The 22460-nt window shown below is 44.4% G+C and overlaps 1 protein-coding gene across 1 annotated transcript in view; it reads right to left on the bottom strand.

Annotated features, from left to right (window-relative positions):
- Window positions 1-22460, bottom strand: part of LOC146811996 (inactive serine/threonine-protein kinase TEX14-like) — a 696679-nt gene that overhangs the window by 564112 nt on the left and 110107 nt on the right. The window contains exon 2 of the mRNA XM_085615117.1: window positions 3130-3284. Within this exon, the coding sequence (XP_085471243.1) occupies window positions 3130-3268 (139 nt within the window). The 5' untranslated portion in view covers window positions 3269-3284. The remainder of the gene's footprint in view (window positions 1-3129; window positions 3285-22460) is intronic.

The following is a 22460-nucleotide window of genomic DNA, read 5'->3' as shown; positions in this document are numbered from 1 at the left end:
CAGCCACGCTTTGCACCTACAGACTTATCTCCCACCTATCATACATGACAAAGGTCTTAGAGAAACTTATCAACTGACTCTTCATTGACCACCATATCAGCAACCACTGGCCCCTCGACACCAAGTAGTTTGCATTCCAGCCCAACCACAGTACAGAAACAGCACTCATCGCTGCTACAGACAGCATCTGCATGATCCTTGGCAGAAGAGGCACAGCAGCGCTCACTCTCCTGGGCCACTCTGCAGCATTTGACACAATCTCACACCCATCCTCATCAAGCGCCTGCACGAGATTGGCATCTAAGGACCTACTCTTCTCTGAATCTGCTCCTTTTTAAAGGATAGAACACAAGCTGTCAGCATGGCACCTTACTTCTCGGAAGTACACAAATTCATCTGCAGAGTGCCTCAAGATTCAATGCTCAGCTCCATCCTCTTCAACTCATACATGATCCTTCTGGCCAATGTCATTTGAGCATAATATCAGCATCCTCTCGTATGCCAATGACATGCAACTCATACTCTCGCTCTCTCAGACAAGACCTCCAACACAAGAAATAAGTTCACCGCCTGCATGACCAAAGTTGTTAACTGGAAGAAAGCCAACTGTTCTTAACACCAACAAGAGAGACAGTGATATTCGATAAGAACAGCTCACTATGGGACTCCAACTAATGGCTGGCCCAACTTAGACCCATGCCCACACCCAGAACCCATGCCAGGAACCTCAAAATCATTATCGGCAGCAAACTGAACATGACTTCAGGAGTCAACACCATCACTGCATCCTGCTTCCACACCCTAAATATGCAGAGGAAAATCTTCAAATGGCTCAAGAGCAATACTAGAAAAACTGTCACTGAAGACCTAGTCACCAGCAAGTTAGACTATAGGAAAGCCTTCTATACCGGAATCCCCAAGCAACTCACCAGAAGACTACAAACGATTCAGAACTCGGCAGTCAGACTCATCCGCAACACAGAATTCACCCCACATCACACCTCAGGGAGCTCCACTGGCTCCCAATCCACAAACGTGCTTATTTCAAACTCCTCACACGCACACACAATACACAGCTTAGGTCCCACCCACCAGAACAGTCGCAAATACTTCCACCAACCTCCCAGACACCTCTGCTCTGCAGGACTCCTACTCACACACATCCCATGCAAACACACAATCAGTTTAGGAGGACATGCATGCTCTTACATTGCTCCTAAAGCTTGGAACCATTTCCCACTCCACATAAGAGCCTCCACAGGAAAGGCTAGACACAAATACCTGCTCAGAGCCAGGATACCCTTGTGTGTAACAATGAGCTTTACACAAAAAATCATAACATTGCAGCAGCTGTATTGCACGTTTTTTCTTTTTGTTGATGTCACACAGCTTCTGTAAAAAGCTTTGGCAAGGCCAACAGGTAAAAAGACAAGACCGATTGGATTTGCGAATACTTCTTTAATTAATGCGACCTGTAATTTCTTTTCAGCCTGAGTTGATCCCATAATGTGAGGCAGATTAATTAAATGATCAATAATGACTGACTCAGCACATAGTCTGTATAATATTGGAACACCTTTATGCTATCTCTGCAAAGTTTTTTTTATAAAATCTGACATACCTGCAATGTTATCAATAAGCCATCCTTGCAAGGTTAAATTGCACTGCTAATTTTAACCGACTATTATTAGAGTGTTTTTATTTTATAATGGAATGTCTGGCATATTTTGTAATGTTTTTGTTTTACTATACAATAAACACAACTGACTTAATGTGAAAATGTAAGCATTCGGGACATGGATTATATCATAATATGGTTGGAGTACAAAAAGTAGTAATTTATTGCATTATACAGTGGTGTAGGTTTCACGATATGCATCATTTAGTTGTATGTCTCACCACGTTCAATAACAAATATTATACTGAAAATAAAAATATGGGCGTCTGACAATAAATCAGGGAAGACGTTATAATAATCATCAGTAATCTAGACATTTTCATTATGAATGCAAACAGTTTATTTTTAGTGTGAATAAACTGCTGCAGAACGTCACTTATAAAAAAAATGAAGACTGAGGCCTGGTTCCAACCCTCTCTTTTTGGTGAGCCCCTTTGCCCTGTTTTTGGCATTTTTGGATTAGAATTTAGTCATATTTTCAATTAAATCTTGGAGTAATTTAAAGAGAACACAGGTGAAACAAAAGATGTTTACTCGAAACAAAGGTAATGAACGGCGAGAAGGAATGGATGAAAGCTGAGTGTATAGAAGTTGCGTACATGTAATGGGGCAAGTCAATACACCCAGTCAGCTTGCCTGATGCAATGTAGATTAGGTGCTTTGGCTTGTTACACAGTATTTCCAGAAGCAAAGCCCTATGATGGAGGTGGACTAGAGGACCATGCAAAAGATAGGTTCTCGGTGAACCTGAGGAGGACACAGCTGCAGTAATTAATCCTTCAGTGGTTGAGTGCAGTGATCAGGCAGGGACATGAGATAGAAAAGGATCTTGAGGATGTTAAGCAGTTTGCCATGAGAGTGGTTGATGGTTGACAAAGAAGTTAAGTCTGATTGTGATGCTGATGAAATTTGCTAGGTTCTGAGCCGAAGAAGCGAGAAGAGTGTTGCCCCAGACAAATGATTGAAGTAAATTAAGCATAACAGATGATGTCAGTTTGGCGCGGATGAGACTAAATCGTGAGCAGAGGGTTATTCAGTAATTGATAAAGGAGAGACAATCAGTTACCAGGGCACGGGTGAACGGGCAATGGGATGAGAAGTAGACAACAAGCCTGGTGTTTTTGGGCAAGAAGTGGAACGTCAAACCAAAGAACATGGCAACACCTAAAAAAAGCGTGTCAGTGATGAGTAGAGTACTCATAAGAGAGACCTGCGAGATTCAGCCATGGAGAGGGGTAGATACACAGTTAACTTAGTACAAGGGCACTACGTAGGCCCAGCTGCCAAGAACTAGGGTGTGTAACACAGGAATGCCCTTCTTAAAATTCCTATGAGAAGATAACAAATATTATTTGTCTTCAATATCTGAAGTGGTACATACAGAACCTATGATCAATAAGGAAACACTGACCCCCGATGTTTAATGTCTACATATAGGTTGTACAACCCACCTGTGTGCAGGATTTTCTTCACCTTCCCAAGCTGCCCTTTACTGGCTCCAATGTGAAGGTGAGCAGAAAGTGAGTTGTCGTTGATTGGAAGTCCCAGCTCCACAGGACATCCTGAAGGTGGACGTAGATCCTTCGGCATTAAAGAGGTACTCACACTGGAATGGGCAAAGTCAAATGAGATGGTAGTCAGTGTGAATAAAAACACAAGCCCACCCTTACACAGGCCACCAGCATGACACAAATGTACACAGTGGCCTTCCCACAGCCACTGTCATGCCACCCTCTAAGACTCAAAACACAAACTCCATCTCCCTTTCTTTAATTGTGTTCAGGGGCTGAACTAGTATGTGCGAGAGAGCATGGCTGGACTGTCAGAAAATTAGCTATCCCTGAACAGTGATTAATAGTAGGACAATTTAGAAAATCAGCATGACACTTGGTACAGGGGATGCAAGTGTGGTCACTTTCAAGGACACCTAATGCAAGTGCGTTCCTCAACCAATGTCATTGTTGCTGTTTTGACTCGTCAACATCCATCTGACTCTGATACTAATTTTCATATGTTCTAGTTCTTTTTGTGTGTCTGGAATTAAAATGGGTCTTTTACTAAAGTCGTGGTATTATCAAGACATTGATTTATTAATTATTACCGTGCACACCAAGTCTTAAGTTTCTAATCCCCACTACCTCCATGAGTAAGACTTGAACCGCTCTACTCAGCTATCCTGAGGGTCAAGTACTAAAGTCACATACTTTGTGTTTGGTTTTGGGGCAAGCAATAGGGGGTCCAAGGACAGCAGAATTCAGAGGCCCACATTGACACAATGGAACCCAGCACTTTTGTCTGTTTACCATGTGACCCAACAATCACTTTCCACAGTCATGCCTGGAGCCAGCTGGGAATGGCCTAAAGCCATGCACAGTGAGATTTGCTCATGTGGAGGGCATGGCTTTGAGCTACACCTTGCACCTTCAGACTTCTGATTTGTGCAGAAGGTCATTGGCAAATAACTTACTTACTGCATGGTTGAAGACCGTGCCCTACACACAGCCACTTTCCTATATCCGACTCTATGAGCAAAATTTCTAGTGCATGAAAAATATGACAAGGTCTGGGGCAGCATAGCGAGCCCAGTGCAATTTAGCTGAGTAGAGTAGCTTCAGGAGCAAAAGGAGTGTTGTGGGGTTAAACAGGGCCCGTGCAAAAACACTTCCATTTTACAAGTTCATGTTTAAACTTTTACATGTTTTCCACATACATGATAACATACTCACAAAGTGTTTTGCTTGCAAGCACATGTCTTCGTAAGAATTTTATCATGATGGCCAAGGTGGCGTCTGTATTAGACGCTCAGTAAATAATCTGCGAACCAAGCCCATTAATTATCCTGAATCCCGGCACCTACCTTGTAGATAACGTCCCAGGGGGTAGCGGAGCCATGGTGGGCACCCTGGTGCTCTGGTTGGGTCAGCAGCTGCGTGACCTCATACTCCTGGCGACAGCTGGAGATGGCAGCTAGAAGGGGTCTGGTCGCTTGAATCGCAGCCTCAGCTCCCATGCAGGAAGGTGCTGGGAAACCTGTGAGTGCCTGGAGGGAAGAGGTGGTGCCGGCCCCTCAGCAGGAGCGGAATCTCTGAGGCCGGAGGCCAGGACGGCTGCTAAATGGGCACATGTTGATTGCGGTCCAATGGCGCCAATGGCTCCACAGTCGACAGCGGTAGGCCCCCGTACCACCTGGACTAAATACCAGAGGAGGCGTCCACGTGAGACTCTGGGACGCCACCACGCCCAGCGGGAATATGGCGGTGAGGGTGGCCGGAGCCTGGCCAAGGAGCCGAGTCCCGCACTGCAGCCACAGAGCAGTCTGCAGTGGAAGCCCAGATGCGCATTTCTGGGAACACATGGCTGAGGGAGTACCAGATCAGCAGGCCTCAATATTGGACACTATGCGGCCTGCTGCAGGACAATGGGCCCCTGGAGAGACCTGAAGGAGCGAGGTGACTCTGGAAAGGAGACGCACTCCTGAAGGCCACCTAGTCTGGAAGCGTGGCGCGAGGTACCCTGCGCCCCACTGGAGCAGAGCCACCTTGTAGCACCTCGTAGTGGAGGGATTGCAGATCACAAAGGTTATGGGCATTACTATACCTGCTTTGGAAGACTGTGATACACCCTGGAAGCCACAGGTCAGACGAGGATGGACACTGCACTACCCGAGACATATTATGACCTGAGATGCTGTGTGAAGTAAATAGCCCTCTAGGTCGTGGTGTAGGACTGGCACTAGCTGCATAGAGAATCTGTAACCTGTGCAGGGCGTGAGGAGACAGCTCCACTGAATCTCTTTGCCTACCTCTTATTTGAGGGACAGGGAAGGAGCAGACACAAACAGCGCGCGGACACAGAAGCACCCACAGTGACCCCATCAGCAAGCAAGGACTGATTGTGAAGGAACTGCCCTCTGGGGCATCATCCTAGACTGGTGTTTGCCCTGGAATTTCTTACGCTGGTGACGGTGCCACTCTGGGCCTGACAAACTTAGCTGCTGAGGGGAGAGATGGGTTAGATCCCGACACTGTGTGGAAGTAGAGAACTGCCAGTGTGTGTTTGGTGAGACAACGCAGGATTTTCGGGACACCTGACATACACTGCCGCAGATGGGGAAATCCAGTACCTGGCCAGGGGGAGCCCCACCTGAAACCCAGGACCGGGCCCACGATGCTCCAGCTCAGAATGATACGGTTGCACCCCCCCTGTGGACCCCATATGGCTTCCATTAGACAAGATCCTGGCGGCCATAAGAGACACCAAGGCTATCCTGCAGCAAAACATAAGCACAGTGTCTGTGGGCCTGGGTCTTCTAGGGCAGAACACCACAAATAAGCAGACCGCGTCAAGAGAGGAAACCTCCATCACCTAGCTGAAACCGGAATGCAAGACACTCACCAGCCAATTGTCCGACAGAGATCCAATTCCTTGAAAAACGTGCCGAAGATGCAGAAGGGAGCAATAGGCGCAACAACATCAGAGTAACTGGCCTGCCAGAAGAGACTGGAAAGGGGAAAATGGTGCACTTTCTAGAAAACTTGCTACAAATTAAAGTGGTCCCAGAGTCGCAGACTTTCTTTTTTGTACTGGAACAAGCCCATCGAGTTCATCAAGGACGCTGGCCACAGGCAGACCCGCCAGACCGGTGGTGGCCTGATTAGTAAACTACAGAGATCGTGATGCTACATTGCAAAAAGCATGCTCGGAGGGCCCCTTTGTTGTGGCCAACAGTAAGGTGTCCATATTCCCAGACTATAGGCGGGGTACAGGCCAAAAGAGCTTCTTGCTTGGAGGTCAAGAAGGTGCTCAGGGACAATGGCTTACAATTCTCCCTAATGTTTCCCTCTAGACTCAGAATAGCAATTGAAGGCACAATGTATTTTTGTTAAGACCCGGACTAAGCCTGGACATGGCTGGAAGCATACAATGCTGGGACGACCCTCCCGATGACAAACTCGAGATCATTAGCTTCCAAGAGAGGGAAGCGCAGGCGCCCCCGTGGGGCTACACAGAGCATAACCAGGAGTGGACTGTCTACTTCACAGACTGAAAAGGGAGAGCGGCAGCACTATAGGTAGTAGTGGAGATAGAGTCGAAACAGCAGAAAACCCTGGAGATGGATTCCTCCTCTGAATGTTGTTGTATTCCGCTTTAGGTGTCCGTATATAGGTTTTCATGAAACATGTCCTTATATAGGCACAATTTGCATTACCCTTATATAAGCATAAGATCCCAGTCCTTATTTAGGCATTAGCCATGCTATCCAAATACAGGCACGGTCACCTACATCCGCCCACCCCAACGTCACAACGAGTTCTTAGAAACCAGACCCTTAAGCTCTTGGGAGTTCCCCAGGCACAGGATTATTGATTTCTCCAAGAACTCATTTACTATGCATGAACGGCTATTCCTTAAGGGTTCATTCCTGACGTCTTCCTCTGCCCGACTTTACGTCAATGCTAACATTCCAAGGCACCTACCAGGTATAAATATACTTTCCCTTGCCCATGCAAGTCGGAGGAGACCTCGACTTTAGAGGAGCCCGTGTCCCGGCCTGATGCACTGACAAGAGACGCTGTCATCCCTGCTCGCAGAGAATCCCGTTTCCAGTGTTCTGACTCCCTTCACGGGGTGTTAGAGTTCGAGACCCGGAAAGAGATTCCCACCTCTCTCATTCTCAAGGTATGGAGTTGACTAGAACCTAGAGGGACTCTTGGCATACCAGACTATGGCATACAGGTCCTACTTCCTACATTGTACTCCACTTAGGCTAGGTACACTGGGGTAGAACTAGTTAGAGAAGCATCTCATGAGTACTCGCATTTTTAGCCTATGTTATTTATGTAAATGAATATGTGTCATAGCTAAAAGATAATGCTAGCACAGTATTATTTCTTTCTACTGCTTACGCTGTACATAATATATCTTGCATACTGTCTTGTGATTGTAACAGCTCGTATCTCTTAAACGAGAAAGAAAACTGTTCAATAAATCCTTTTATTGAAACGCCCGTCTACTCTTTCTGTGTAACTCTGAAGAAACTAGGCATGCACGATTAGCTGAGTGAAACTGTTATCTGTTCTTTCCACGATTCTGAGAGTGTTCCGATTCTAAAGGGAAACAAAGTTGTCATGTTTATGCGGTTGCCAGAAACTACTCCTTTCTTGTTTACAAGGAGTTTCTAGCGGCCTTTGAGTTAGCTAGTACAAATTAATTAAGTTTAATATACTCGATAGGGGCATACTGACCTTAGTCCTATGCCAAATCTATAGGGTATATTATTCCAATGCGCAAAGCCTATTAGGGAAATAGGACCAACACTACATGGCGCCCAACGTTTGGTAAGGCACTAATTTAACGCTAGATACTGAGTAACTCAGTCATGCTTTTCTCAGAGATCCTTACTAACATACTCCATTAGACGTCTGGAGTGGGTAGGGTTTGTTCAATGTTGAAGGATTAAGTGTTCCAAAAATATTGTGCACCTTATCTTTGTTTCCTTGAAACTTGTTCTACATTTTTCAAAAACAATGTCTCAGAACGGGGATGATGCTTACTGATCCAGTCGTAATAGCTTTTAATTTTACAGGTTTAAATGAAACCGGTAAGGGTTTTACAAACATCCCTCCAAACTTAAGGTGAGTCATCACTCTAAAACTTATAAAACGTGGCCTAACACCAAGAGTTGGTAGAGCAGTTTTCATAATAGAGGCACACAAATCTTTTCAGACAGAGGTATTCTATTCATGGATTGTATTCCCAGAATAAAGTCCAGTAACAAAAGTATTTCACTTCTTTAAAGAAGATGAAACACCTGAGGAATATATTCCTTTCGAGGATATTGAAATTCCACTCACATACCAGGAGCATAATCTCTGGTTTAAAGGCACCCTAAAACATCACAAAAACATTACCAGGCTGGGTACACTATTTAGACCAGGAGCAACATGGCCTATTCTAGCAGGCTAGACACCACATCCTGACATTGAAGAGATGTCAGACGAGGAATTACTTACTCAACTACAAGAGTTAATAAAAATGGACAATTAGTCTAATATGTCATGCGGACTTTCACAGTCCAACCACCATTAACCATTCCAAATCAAACCCCTCAACAAGGGTATACACTAAAAATTACTCCAGTCTTTACAGGCAGTCATGGGTAAAATGCCCACAAAACGTGAACAAATTCCATTCTGGATAGCTCAAAAAATTACTCAAATCGAAGCAGTATTTCCTAATACTAGCCCTTATGAGAAACACAGAATCCTAACAATCTGTTCACCAATGGGAATCACACCACAACTGGAAGACTGCACCACTTGGGGCACAGTCTTTGCTGCCATCTATACTAAAACACATGGTTTTCCTTCAATTGCAGTAATACCAGACGTCCTGAAACAAATTCAAAACCAATACGGGGCAGAGACTGCTTTGAATTTAGGTATGAAATTACTGAAAAACTTCGACCAGGTCTCAACAGTAATATTATCTAATATTAAAGGGGAGGCAGCATCAGTGGCGATCCGCCAACGCTTAACGGAATTTGATGTAACAGAACATCAACAGGAACTACCCAGAATAATAGAAAAATCTTACGCAGAATTAGGCAGAGACAGTTTGGTTGGAAAACCTTTGAGGCCAAAACTGTATGAAGGTCCTGAGAAGGACTCTAATATTCAAAATCCTACATCTTCTAAAAAGAAGTGGGAAACTAATAAACAAAATTCAAAAGAGAAACGTTCTCAATCCAGAGGAAGGTCACCTCAAAAGGAGCCCTCTGAAAGGAGGTATAACCTCAGGAATAGGGATACTTTAAGAAAACCTGACAGGTATCAAGATACTGATACACGTTCCTCTCGTACCTTTCAGATATCGTCATAGACATCAGAAAGAAGAGGACAGTCTGGTCACAAAGAAGAATGCGTGAAGTCGAAAGACGAACAACACGTTCAGAAAAATAAATTAAAACCTCTATTCACAAAAAAGAAGGTAGCAGGTCTGAAGATCAGACATGCCGACAATACTGAAAACACAGCTCAAGAACGGAGAATGGGCTCAGACAATGCTGGACAGTACAGCAGAAGTAACAATAGCTCGTCAGAACCTGAAGGAACTTCTGGAGATAGTGGACTTGAATGAGTACATCACTGTAGAGACTGTAGACACCAGGGTTAGTACTCCACAAAGGTTATATGAAATAAGACTCCGAATGGAGGGATACATACCAAGAAAAGTGAAAGCACTCTTTTGGGAGAAACTTTCAAGGGGTTATGATATACTTCTAGCAGAGCCGGACTGGCCACCAGAATTTGTCAGGGAGTGTCCACATGGCGAGGACATCATTATGCCAGCCTTCTCCGACCATATTCCAATTCCAATTCACCTAAAATATACTTATGCCAGGAAATGGGCAGTAGACTAGGCCCCAGCATTATACAATAATCATGTAGGATGGGATGAGGACTCACTTCACCACAGAACACAGCTAAAAAAATCAACCTACTGCACAAAGGCAGTACCCAATAAAGCAAGAAGCTAAAAAACAGGTCGGGGAGATCTTAGATCAACTTGAATACCAGGGAGTGATTGAAACATGCACCTCCTCAATGAACAATCCTTTGTTTCCTGTATCCAAATCAGACAATACATATTGTCTAGTTTTGGATTACAGACACTTGAACACTTGTTCCAAAACATTTGCAGTGCAAAATGCACATAGTACAGCATTAACGGATAACATTGTGCGTAAAAAATATAAAACCACATTGAACATTTCAAATTGTTTCTTTTGTCAAAACATAGCACCTGAAAGCAGGTCCTTAACAGCTTTCTCAATAATGGGGACTCAACGTCAATTTTGTCGACTCCCACAAAGGTTAAAAAATAGCCCGGGGTTTTTCTCAGCAAGGGTAACAGAGTTACTACAAATTCATGATAAAGAGGCATTGTCGATAACATCTATCTGACAGACGATGACCTTGATAGGCACTTGAACAGGGTGAATACCATTATACTGGGCTTCGCCTCTGAGGGCTATAAATTCTACTTTAAAAAATCAAAAATTGCCCATCTCAATGTCCTTTTCCTAGAATATGAGCTTTCAAGTGAAGGAAAAAGCCTGGCAGCTAACTTTTTAGAAAAGTGTGCACTGCTCCAACCTCCAAAAACGCTGAAAAATTTACAATTAATCTTGGGTTTCTTAAATTTTGGAAGAACTTACAGTCTAAATTACGCAGAAAGGGTTAAACCTCTCTAGGAATTAATCAAACCTGAGTTTTCAACTAAACATTGGACACAGGAACACACAGATATCCTGCGTTCACTCCAAGCTAACATGTTAGCAACAAATCACTTACAAACACGCATAAACACAATTTAGTGATCCGAATAATTTCGGGTCAATGCGGATTCACCTATTTAACATTTAATGGGGGTGAAAAAGTACCAATAGCATACAAATCGCATTTGTATACACAAGCAGAAATGCACTTCACTTCAACAGAAAAGATACTGACAGCAGTTCAAACCGCTGTAGCAAAAGAAAGAGCACTAGCTCAGGGAAAACGCATCATTGTCGTGACTCCAGCACCAGCCTTAGAGGCGGTTACAAAAGCAAATGCAAAAGCTTTACATCCTAGATGGATACAATGGGGTAATTCTCTTGCTGCAACAGATGTTGAATATGTTTTTGATCCGGATTTATAAACACAAGCGTTCCTGCAATATGTCCTCTGCCCACTGAAATTCTGCCTCTCGATCAGTACGAATGTATAATTTATACTGATGGATCAGCACAACCCGCTACAGGGAGTAAGCAAGCTTACAGTGCAGCGTGCGCAATCGTTAAAGGTCGCATGCGTGATGGTAACTTCCGACCAATGGTCACTAAAACTCAATCTCTAGGATATTGTACAGCTCAGCAAGCTGAACTTTTACTGTGTACAGTCATATAATAAATATTTACAGAATTGGCTTCAAAACGGATTCAAAGATGCAAAAGGTGGCACAATAAAGCATAAAATGCTTTGGGAACAAGTAGTTCAGTTGAGAAACGAACTACCAAAAGCTCACGTGATACACCCGCTGAGTCATCAACGTGATGGCGTTCACGTTGCAGGGAATTCATAGGCTGAATAAGCCACAAAGGGGGCTATTCAGATGGCTTCCTTAGCTGCGATCACTCGTTAAAAAACAAAAATAGACAGTGAGATATTGTTGGCTGTCAATGCTTCAAGCAAAGGCAGTGGTGCAGCGTTACCAAAGAAATTTCCACTCAAGTACTCTTATATAATTGATGCGAACAACGTTCCTTTTGCTCGAATCCCTGGAGTGGGGGATAGGGTAATTCGAAACATGGAACATAGATTAGGACTGATCCTAGCAGCACATGAAGGGATAGCCTCTGCTCATGCAGGTGTTTCTGCAACAGTATATTTACTAAAACAAAGATATTGGTGGCTTGGCATTAGGAAACAGACCAAAAACAATGTTTCGGAATGTGTAATATGCCAACAGATGAAAGTCTCCACAGTGAAACGTCCTGCGCAAACATCCCTGTTGATTTCAGACAAACCATTAGCTTGTGTTTACCTGGACCACTGCAGTCCCTTGCAAAGGGACGGTAACTATAAATATATAATAGTCGCAGTGGATTCGTGCTCAAGGTTCCTATGGATGTGGCCTCAGTGCTCGGCTGACGTCCGAACTTGTTATTAAAGATTCGCAAGTCTTTATCGGCACATACGCAATTGGCACACTACATTCTGACCAGGGCCCTGCGTTTAGCTCTCGAGCTTACAAAGAAGCCATGGCCAGTTTGGGCGTAGCATTGCGGTACTCCTCTCCGTTTCATCCAGAGGGAAATTCTGTTGTGGAAAGGAAAAACCGGGACATAAAGCAGTCTATAACAGCTATAGTATTAGGTTCAAGTGATGCGTGGGTCAAACATCTTTATGGGGTCCAATAATTTGCCAAGAAGTTCTCTAGGGGGGTCACTCCATATGAGGTCCTATTTGGGACAATAATGTGGGTTCCTGATCTCGAATGTAAAGATACAGTGGTGGAAAATAAACCCTTTGATATCAAAGATCGGTTGGCTGTTTTACAGGAACTAAATGAACTAAGATCGAAACAAAGCAACGTGTTCCTGAAGCCAACCACCACTGGGGGAAAAACTGGCAGTCCCACCAAGGCCTGTCTGGATCCCAAAAGTTGGGAAGATTGCGGACAAGAAGGAATTTGGACCTTCTTACAGACAACCAGTACCTGTCCTAGCCGTCCACGGAACAAGAACAGTACTTCTGCCGCCCCTTGCTGGAAAAAAGGAGAAAAGATTTGCGTCGATCGACCTCATCAAACCACACTATGTGGCCAATACTAAATAGTAGGCCTCGTGGACTCCGACCTAGTAGCAGACGCCCTCCTCTGGCTACTATCCAAGAGGTTCAGACTGAAAGACTCATAACCATCGAGAATTCAGCAGTAAGAGATGAAGGACTAAGTAACAGTGCTATGGAACTCATCCCTCTTGAAACTCAAGTAACAGTTCATCCAGATACACCTGTCTACACCAACATAACATGTGATCAACTGGTTCCAGCAATTTCGATGAATCCTGATGCAATTCCAACAATTGACATAACTGCTTCTGGCTACTTCATTAACTTTGATACGTTTTCTGAGGATTCAAGTGAGCCTGAAACGACGCCAGCCCTAAAAACTTTCAAACAACAAGTACAAGACTTTTTTCATTTTCTGAAAGAGACTTATCTGGTTTCACCATGGAATGAACTATGGATTATTTCTGGAATATTTTTCTTTCTGCTTTGGCTAGCTTTGATAATGACTCTTAGCATGCTTATGAATGGCAGATACATTCGTATGGACACTGAAAGTAAAAATGTGAACTTACTTTTAAAGCCACACAAGTACTCTCACCTTGAAGCAAGAGACTTGTCAGCAGTGAACATCACAGCCGTTCCTATACAGGATGGTATAGTTTGGGACAAAACCGACTGACATATTCGGCCCGACTAAACTTTTGAAGATTCCACATTTATTTAAAATTTCATTAAGTGACTTTATTACCTCCAGTACCTATCTGATGATTGGGACTTTGAGACTGTGAATAACATGATGTCTGATCTAGAAAGGTCTGCTGCATTCTCTAACAATGAAAATTTAGAGGGTTCATCAGACTACGAACAGCTTTTTTGTTACAACCACTATGGTCATCATTTCTTGCATAAATCTGCAACACCTAGAATTGTATTTATGTTTAACCAATGGGAACATTGTCCTACACCACCAAAGGGTAGTTCAAAAAGTTTGCAAATAAGTTTCCATATTTTTCAGGGTACAATGCATCTGATCCAGAATTTTTTTTCTATAGAAATGTGAACACAACAGGACAGAAAAATATGTTAACTAATACAAAACAGATTTATTCTGCAGCATTTATTGCCCAACTGTCTAGACAAGGATTTGACTTTTGGAAAGACACAATCGACACAAAATATGTCTGGGGTTCTAAAGATTGGCAAGTGCAGGGGATATAAGCTTTGTTTAGAGCCTGTATCATCCCACAGCAAATAATGTTTTTGAATGAAACTGTGCAACAAACGTCTTGCCTTGGATTTGCCAAGATCAAAGACATGAACACAACTTCTGTACCAACACCTGCAAGTAATAGCACTACACAGGGAGCGGACACAGTACTACAAACCAACAGTTTAGATCCTGATTGGGAAAAATGGTTGCTCTGGCCCACAGACTCAAACATCTGTCAAGAAAGATTCCTGAATAGAATACAGGGCTTTACTATCCATAGGTCAGACGCACGTTATGTTCAACGACAGCATCCGGGGATAGTAACATACAGTGTTAAGGTACAGTTTTTGAATCTAAGGTCTCAAGAGCGGGAGGGAGTGGAATTAAACTAAGTGTCGCTAAGGGCCCATTTTTTATTTTTAACTTCTCCCCAGATTGAGCCTTATCTCAAGTTGGTCACGAATCATTATCACCGGTGGTTGTTGACTAGATTTCGTTTTAATCTGATACATTTTAATTTAGGGAGTTTTCAGGGTTGGAGTAAATCTGAGGATGCTGCTCTTTGTAAATGCGATGATAGTTCAATTCAAGACACTGCGCACTTTATTCTATTTTGCAATTACTATGTAGAAAGTAGAAAGAAGTACATTTTACCACTGTTTTATGGGAAAGGTTTTATCAGGTTAAACCTGCCCTGATGTACTTGCAACTACTTCATTGCCCATGGATTATTTTTAATACTGCTAGTTTTTTGATTGCAGCGGTGCGGACAAGGAAAAAACTTGATGCCCAGCTTGGTCCATGATCTCAATGTTTTATTTATTATTCCGGAGGATCTTTATAGGGACTGCTTATTATACTGTATTTTATAATGTATTTAATTATGTGTATGAACTATTGTGTTGTACTTTTATGATTTTAATTAATCGATTAAAGTGGTTTTGACTGACTGACTGACATACAGTGTAGGAAAATTGTGCATTGATTGGTTACAAAAATCTACACTCGAGGATGTTAAACAACACTTATCTTTACTTAAAGAAGAAGCAGACCTTAGGGATTTCTTGCAAGGACCAAGAAAACCGCGTCAAAAACGTTTCATATATGCCGGCATTTATGCTTCTTATGATAAAATATGGAAGGTTTCACAGGCAGAGGCCGCGAAAAGAATACGTGAGCTTGATCGTATTAACTTAGAGGAATCTCTCACTGTGGTCGACAATGGGTTAACAACTTTGTCATCCAGAATATATTCACTGGACAACATTGTATCCTCTGCTATTGACATACTGGAATAAGATTTAGCTATGTTACATCAAGGCCAATCTCAGTTACGTTCTTTTATGTTATTAGGCTGGACGCTGCAATCCTTGCATGCAGGCTATATGCCTTGGCGTATTATCAACACGTCGTCTCTGTTTTCAGAATACAATCTCATGGATAAACAGATCAAACTGGCACAAAGCATTGAAAGACTGGAAAAATTACCATTTACGGTGGCAGAAAAACCAGCTACAGAATGGCTTATCCATGGCAAATAACTGCCTGTCACTACTTTTCATTTTCAGTATTGCCTCAAACAAATCCAAGCAGGCAAATATGAAAGGTTGGGTAAAGAATACATTAAGACATCCTGGGTTTTACCTTACGAATATAGATGTTGGAGTGGGGGTCGTGAAGTGTTTCTAAGCGGTACACCCTGTGAAAATGCACTGAGCGGATCTCTCATATGTCAGGACATTTGTTTACACAGGACTTGCAATGGTTCTGTGGCAAACGTGTCCTGCCACTTGCAGGGTACACCAGCTGCTGGGATTAATCCAGCGTTTGGTCAACTTTCTAATGGGAGTTACCTCATGTTGAATGATCAAAGTTGCTGTGGCATGTTGCCAGGAATCCAATATCTGGTAATGGTTAGCTCCAGGGTTACTTGTTGTTGTATGCAAGTATTGCTCCCCCAAATAGACACAGTCAGGGAGGCGCCTTTATGGCCTTCATTGAATGTTTCTTTTATACGTTTTGATACTTTAAGCAGAATGAAAGCCATGCTTTTGCAACAAACCGTGCCTTTGACCTCGGCCAAAGAAACCTAGATCTACAAATTGCAAGGACTTCGGCTGAGATACAGGCTCTAATCCGTACAAACTGCCCTATACATTTCGTAGAAATGATGGGACGTATCTAAAACATGTCTGATACGAGCGGGTTGTACATGTATTTAAGACCATATGTTCAGGACTGTTAACACCTCGGAATAATTCCAAACTTCGTGCATTCAGTGTTTGGTGGTCTGCTATTAGTTCTAGCACTCATTGCAGGAATCCTGTTTCTATTCCTACTGCTACGCTTTGTCAAGCCTATCCACCGGCGTCACTCCCAGCAACAGCTCTCCTAGAACGGAAGAGCTGTGAGTGCATAGTGCAACTTTTGGGCATACCTCATCTACGGTAACTTAATACAACATGGTTTCTGTCATTTAGACCAATCTAGCAAGATTGCATCTTACCTGTTCTACGCTGCCTGCTTTGCGGTGAAAAATGTGCGCTAGACATATGTCTAACACTCCCATCAGTCATGCCAACGGATATCGATACTCTGCTGGACCTGATAACGGCCCATGATCTGTGTTGTCCCCAGATGCTACCAATCCTAATGACGGCATTCGTTGAGATCTCACAGACGCTTCCTGCTGCTGTTGAGGTACGAGATGGATCAACAGGCACACAGGTAACAACAACATCCCATGCTGAAGGCGATGCTTCACATCTCGGTGCAGTTAAGCTTCTAAACGATGTGTTCTAACTGTCACCGACATCAGTAGACGATCTTTTGCCTACAAGAGTTGATGATTTCATGTTTTCTCCAGACCCATACACTTACTTTGATTCGGCTCACAGTGTAGCAGGAAAGCATTTAATTTGGCCTTCATATTTTCATAACAGAACAGAACTTGGAACTCTTCCTAAAATTGACTTTTTTCTAAATTTGAAAATACATGGCAAACCAATCTGCTTACAGTAGTACTATTCATATAGAAAGGACGTCTTTGAATACTTCCAGGGACACATTGTCTCCTTATTTACCACAATTTCATTTAGTTATGAAATGGCTTTGATTTTTTGAATACTTGTCGACCATTTTGTCATATGTATATATTTCAATTAATTCATATTGCATTTATTTCTGATATATGCTTAGAATTAAAATCTGCTTTAAAATGTACAGTACCTTTGCATTACATGATTTAGCAAAGTTTTTAAACTTCTTTTAGTATGCTTTTAAAAAATGTTTTTAGCGACATGTGGTACTCGGTTTAATGTTTAGCATTTTAAGTTTAGCATTTAGTATTATCGTTCATTTGAAAGTGGAGTGGGTGTTGTATTCCGCTTTAGGTGTCCGTATATAGGTTTTCATGAAACATGTCCTTATGTAGGCACAATTCGCATTACCCTTATATAGGCATAAGATCCCAGTCCTTATTTAGGCATTAGCCATGCCTATTCAAATACAGGCATAGTCACCTATATCCGTCCACCCCAACGTCACAACGAGTTCTTAGAAACCAGACCCTTAAGCTCTTGGGACTTCCCCTAGAACTCATTTATTATGCATGAACCGCTATTCCTTAAGGGTTCATTCCGGACGTCTTCCTCTGCCCGACTTGATGTCAATGCTAACATTCCAAGGCATCTACCAGGTATAAATATACCTTCCCTTGCCCAAGCAAGTAGGAGGAGACCTCAACTTTAGAGGAGCCTGTGTCCTCGACTGACGCACTGACAAGAGACGCTGTCATCCCTGCTCGCAGAGAAACCAGCTTCCAGTGTTCAGACTCCCTTCACGGGGTGTTAGAGTTCAAGACCCGGAAAGAGAGGACTCTTGGCATACCAGACTATAGCATACAGCACCTACTTCCTACATTGTACTACACTTAGGTTAGGTATACTGGGTTAGAACTAGTTAGAGAAGCATCTCATGAGTACTCGCATTTTTAGCCTATGTTATTTATGTTTATGAATATATGTGTCATAGTTAAAAGATAATGCTAGAGTATTATTTCCTTCTACTGCTTACGTTGTACATAATATATCTCGCATACTGTCTTGTGATTGTAACAGCTCATATCTCTCTGTGTAACTCTGAAGAAATTAAGCATGCACGATTAGCTGAGTGAAACTGTTATCTGCTGTTTCCACGATTCTGAGAGTGTTCCGATTCTAAAGGGAAACAAAGTTGTCATGTTTATGCGCTTGCCAGAAACTACTGCCTACTTGTTTACAAGGAGTTTCTAGTGGCCTCTGAGTTAGCTGGTACAAATTAATTAAGTTTAATATACTCGATAGGGGCATACTGACCTCAGTCCTATGCCAAATCTATAGGGTATATTATTCCAATGCGCAGAGATTATTAGGGAAATAGGAACTACACTACAATGGAAATCAGCGAGGGGATGAGACTGGCCTTCTTGTGGTAACACTCCAGACGGCAGAAGATATAATCTGATATCCTTTACCGAACGCTGCAGATGTTATGACACTGTGTAGAACTCAGACGGGAAGGAAGGGGGGGGGGGGGCAGATTTATCTAGGCCTGCATGCCATTACCAGGGGCCCTTGCCTGCAATCTATTATGTGCAGAGCAATATATTAGCCGGAGAATTATAAGTTACTAATTAGGAGATCGGCTGGCACGGAGTGTTTTTGATACACCCCTCTTGGCGAGCCCCTTCTGGTAAGGACCTTATAGACCGACCTGAGGAGATATTCGCTAAACGTATGTTTGTACTTCAGTTTGGATGGTAAGCCGTTGCTGTACCGCCCTGGGGTCTGGGAGTTGTTGTTGGTGATTGTTTAGGTTTCCCTTTGTTTTCTTCCCTTTCTCTTTTTTTCACTTTTTTGTTTGCATGTGGAGTATAGGATCGGGGAGATTAAGGGGGGGAGGAATAGAATGCAACATTGTCCCACATGGATAACCTCAGATTCTCAATGACACTCATCTCCTGGAACATTAGTTTGGGGGGGGGGGGTGGGCAAACAATCCACAGATAGCTTAGAAGGAGAGGGGTCCAGGTGGCCATGCTCCAGTCGACTCATTTAGTTGAGTCTTAGATGGTCAAGCTGAGGTGAAGATGCCAGGGCCAACTCTATGCCACCTCTTACTTGGCATACGCCAGGGGGACTTTAATATGGGTATGAGCTAGGACACCTTTTGAGCTTATCCGTTTGATTACCAATAAAAAAGGCAGATACGTCCTCTTGGAGGGCTGATTGTGTGGTAAAGAGTTTACACTAGGGAGTATCCATGCCTTCAACCAGGATCAGACATCCTTCCTCCATTTCCTCTCCACACACATAGCAGGTACGTCACCAGACAACTTGTTAATATGGGGTGACTTAAACTGTGTACTAGACGTACAAGTAGACTGCTTAATGGGGACGGTAGTGAGAAGACTGGCGGAAGGGCTGCAAGATTGGGTAGGACACTGGGGACATTTGGAGAATGCAACATGGAAACAAACACATCTTTTCATACTCCTCCCATGTCCATAGCTTACATACCAGAATAGATTGTTTGGTGTGCTCCCAAAAACTGGCCCAGAGCGTGATCCACTCCGAATATTTAGGGCGAACTATATCAGATCACAACCTTGGGGGGGGCGTGGCCAGCAGGGGCAGCATGGCGGACGTGTTCTGAGAACGCTCCATCGTATATCCCCTTCATCCGTTAGACTACTCCTGCATTGCCGGCATCTGGTTCCATCGGGAAGTGGGTGATGCACTAGTGCACCCCGGGGGTCAGCATTAATCGACACAGGACTCGGAGGGGAGGTTGCCAGCGATATTCAGCGGAGTGCCGGCATGCAGCTGGAGGCCTGCGCTCCTGAGCAGCTGGGTGGGGCGCTTGAGGCTGGGCCTCTCTGTCAGGACAGGGACATCGCTATAGTCCGTGCCCCCGCGGGACGGGGGTGCGAGGCGGTGAAACAGAAAAGTCAGCCCCCGGGTCGTGGGAGGTAGCGAGTGGATTGGCCTGTGAATACAGGGGCCTCCGCTGCACGCAATAGCGCACTGGTGAGCAGTGGAAGAGCTGTAACCGCGATTAACCCGGCAGAGAGCCGGTGACTGTGCCCCGCTTCCCGGGGGGCGCGGTGGGGCCTGTCCCCGTATATGAGCAGGCAGCCTGGCCGTGGAGAACCTGGGTGAGTGAGGCGCACCTCAGCTGCATGAGCAGGCAGCAGGGCGATGGCCGTGGAGAACCGGGGTGAGTGAGGAGCACCTCGGTTGCAGCCGAGTCAGGATATACGCTGCCCCCTTGACTGCTGGTGGGAAAGGTGCAGAGGTGCCCATGTGCAGACTGGAGCCAGCAATGGTGGGATGAGGCCCCAGTGAATCCCCAACGAGACAGTGAGGTGGTACCAGGGGCTGCCGGAAGGCAGACATAGTGATGGGAGGGCCTGGCAGGCCTGAAGTGAGCCATAAGATGGACGGTGGAGCCTGACTGGAGCCAGTTTCGGTTGGTGGCCCAAGATTGGACAGCTAGTGAGCGCAGGGAGGCATAGGTGTGGGCCACCCTGACTGGCCAAGCTGGCAGGTCCATATCAAGAAACGGTGGCATTGTTTGGGAGTGTGCAGTACAAAGGAGCACGTGTGAGACGCAACTGGATACACTTGGTCCTGAGCATTCGGCGCAGGAGTGCAATGTTGTCGCACCACAGATCAGAGGGGTGGCGTGGTGCCCTGGTGCTCAGGTGACTGCAGAGGAGGACCCCCTGGATCCACTTGTGGAAGTGTGTGACGTGGTAGCGGCGCGAGGCCTGCAGTCGAGATCTACGGAGGAGAGGACTTTTGTTGGGCCGAAAGGTGCTGCAGGAGGACTATAATGCTCTGCAATCCAATAGGTCAACACTTGTTTTAATCTGTATGTTGTATTTTTATAGTCAGCGTAATAAGCAATGTCTGAATAGCTTTTTACATGATTTTTTTTAAACGCTTGCTATTATGCAATTGTCATTGAATCAGGTGGTTTAGGATGTAGAAAATCCTTACTTCTAGTGTGGCTACTGATCTGCTGCCCGCTTTCTCTATTTTAAAACAGTTGGTTTTTAACGTGAAATTTTGTAATTTTGTAATTTCTTTTAGAGATATCTGTGTTATATCTAAATAAAGACTATTATTAGTAAACAGAGGGCAGCGAAGGAGACAGGGCGGAAACAGTTGGGGAAGAAGCTGGGCGCAGTGGTACACTTCAACACACTGATACAGAGGTGACCAGTCGACCAGAGAGTGCAGGGAGTGCCCAGGAGGAGTGATAAGGCGACTCTTCGACTTCATCCTCATCATGCTCCAGTGGCCACTCCCAGGTGGTATTAGACAAACCTGGAACAGCATCCGCTACATCGAAGTCCACCACCCTGTTCTATCCACACCGTCCCTGCTTCTCCCCAAACTGTTGTCCGGCTTCTCCCCTCCACAAAGGAGAGTCTCCTTCCAACAAATCACCTCAGCCCCTGTCACCCCTGCTGCCCTGAGTGTGGAGGTCATAGATATCCTGAGGCAGATCTCTGTGGGTCCAACTGCAGTGCTGAATGCCCTCTAGGAACAAGGCAACAAGCTGACCGAGGTTCTTGCCTACTTGGAAGGCATTCACGCCGACATTACAGGCCAACAGAGATTTTTCAGGCTCTGGCTTCCACACTCACAGTAGCCTTCAAACTCTTCCAGCATTACACCACGCCTCCTGCCCCTTCTCTGTCCATTATCCCTATCCCCAAACTTACTCAAAGCACATGCAGACCTCAGCACGCATCCACCTCAACTTCCACACGCAGCACACTCCAACCCAAACATGAAAAGCAAAACCACAGCAAACCCACTGACCTGACTATCACCACCCTCCCCACCACATCCAGTGACATACAGACACCACAACCACAACCCCAGACCCTGCCACATCCACTCCCAATATCACCCACCCACACACTACAGCCGCAAAACCACCAACACAGACTACTGGCATCACACACCAAGACAACACACACACTAACATCCTCTGCCACTACAGACATGACACACCCAGACACCACACCCACAACTCCAGCCACAGACACATCACACATGACCAGGGACCTGAAATATTCTACAGCCAAACAGGCAACAGACATAGAGAGAATCTACAACTTAGACCTCACATAACTCTAACTGCTGGACAACGGCGAGACCGCGGCCCTCATCTTCCT

Source organism: Triturus cristatus, chromosome 7 (assembly GCF_964204655.1).
Source record: "Triturus cristatus chromosome 7, aTriCri1.1, whole genome shotgun sequence".
Taxonomy (NCBI): domain Eukaryota; kingdom Metazoa; phylum Chordata; class Amphibia; order Caudata; family Salamandridae; genus Triturus; species Triturus cristatus.
This window is presented reverse-complemented; position numbering and strand designations above follow the sequence as displayed.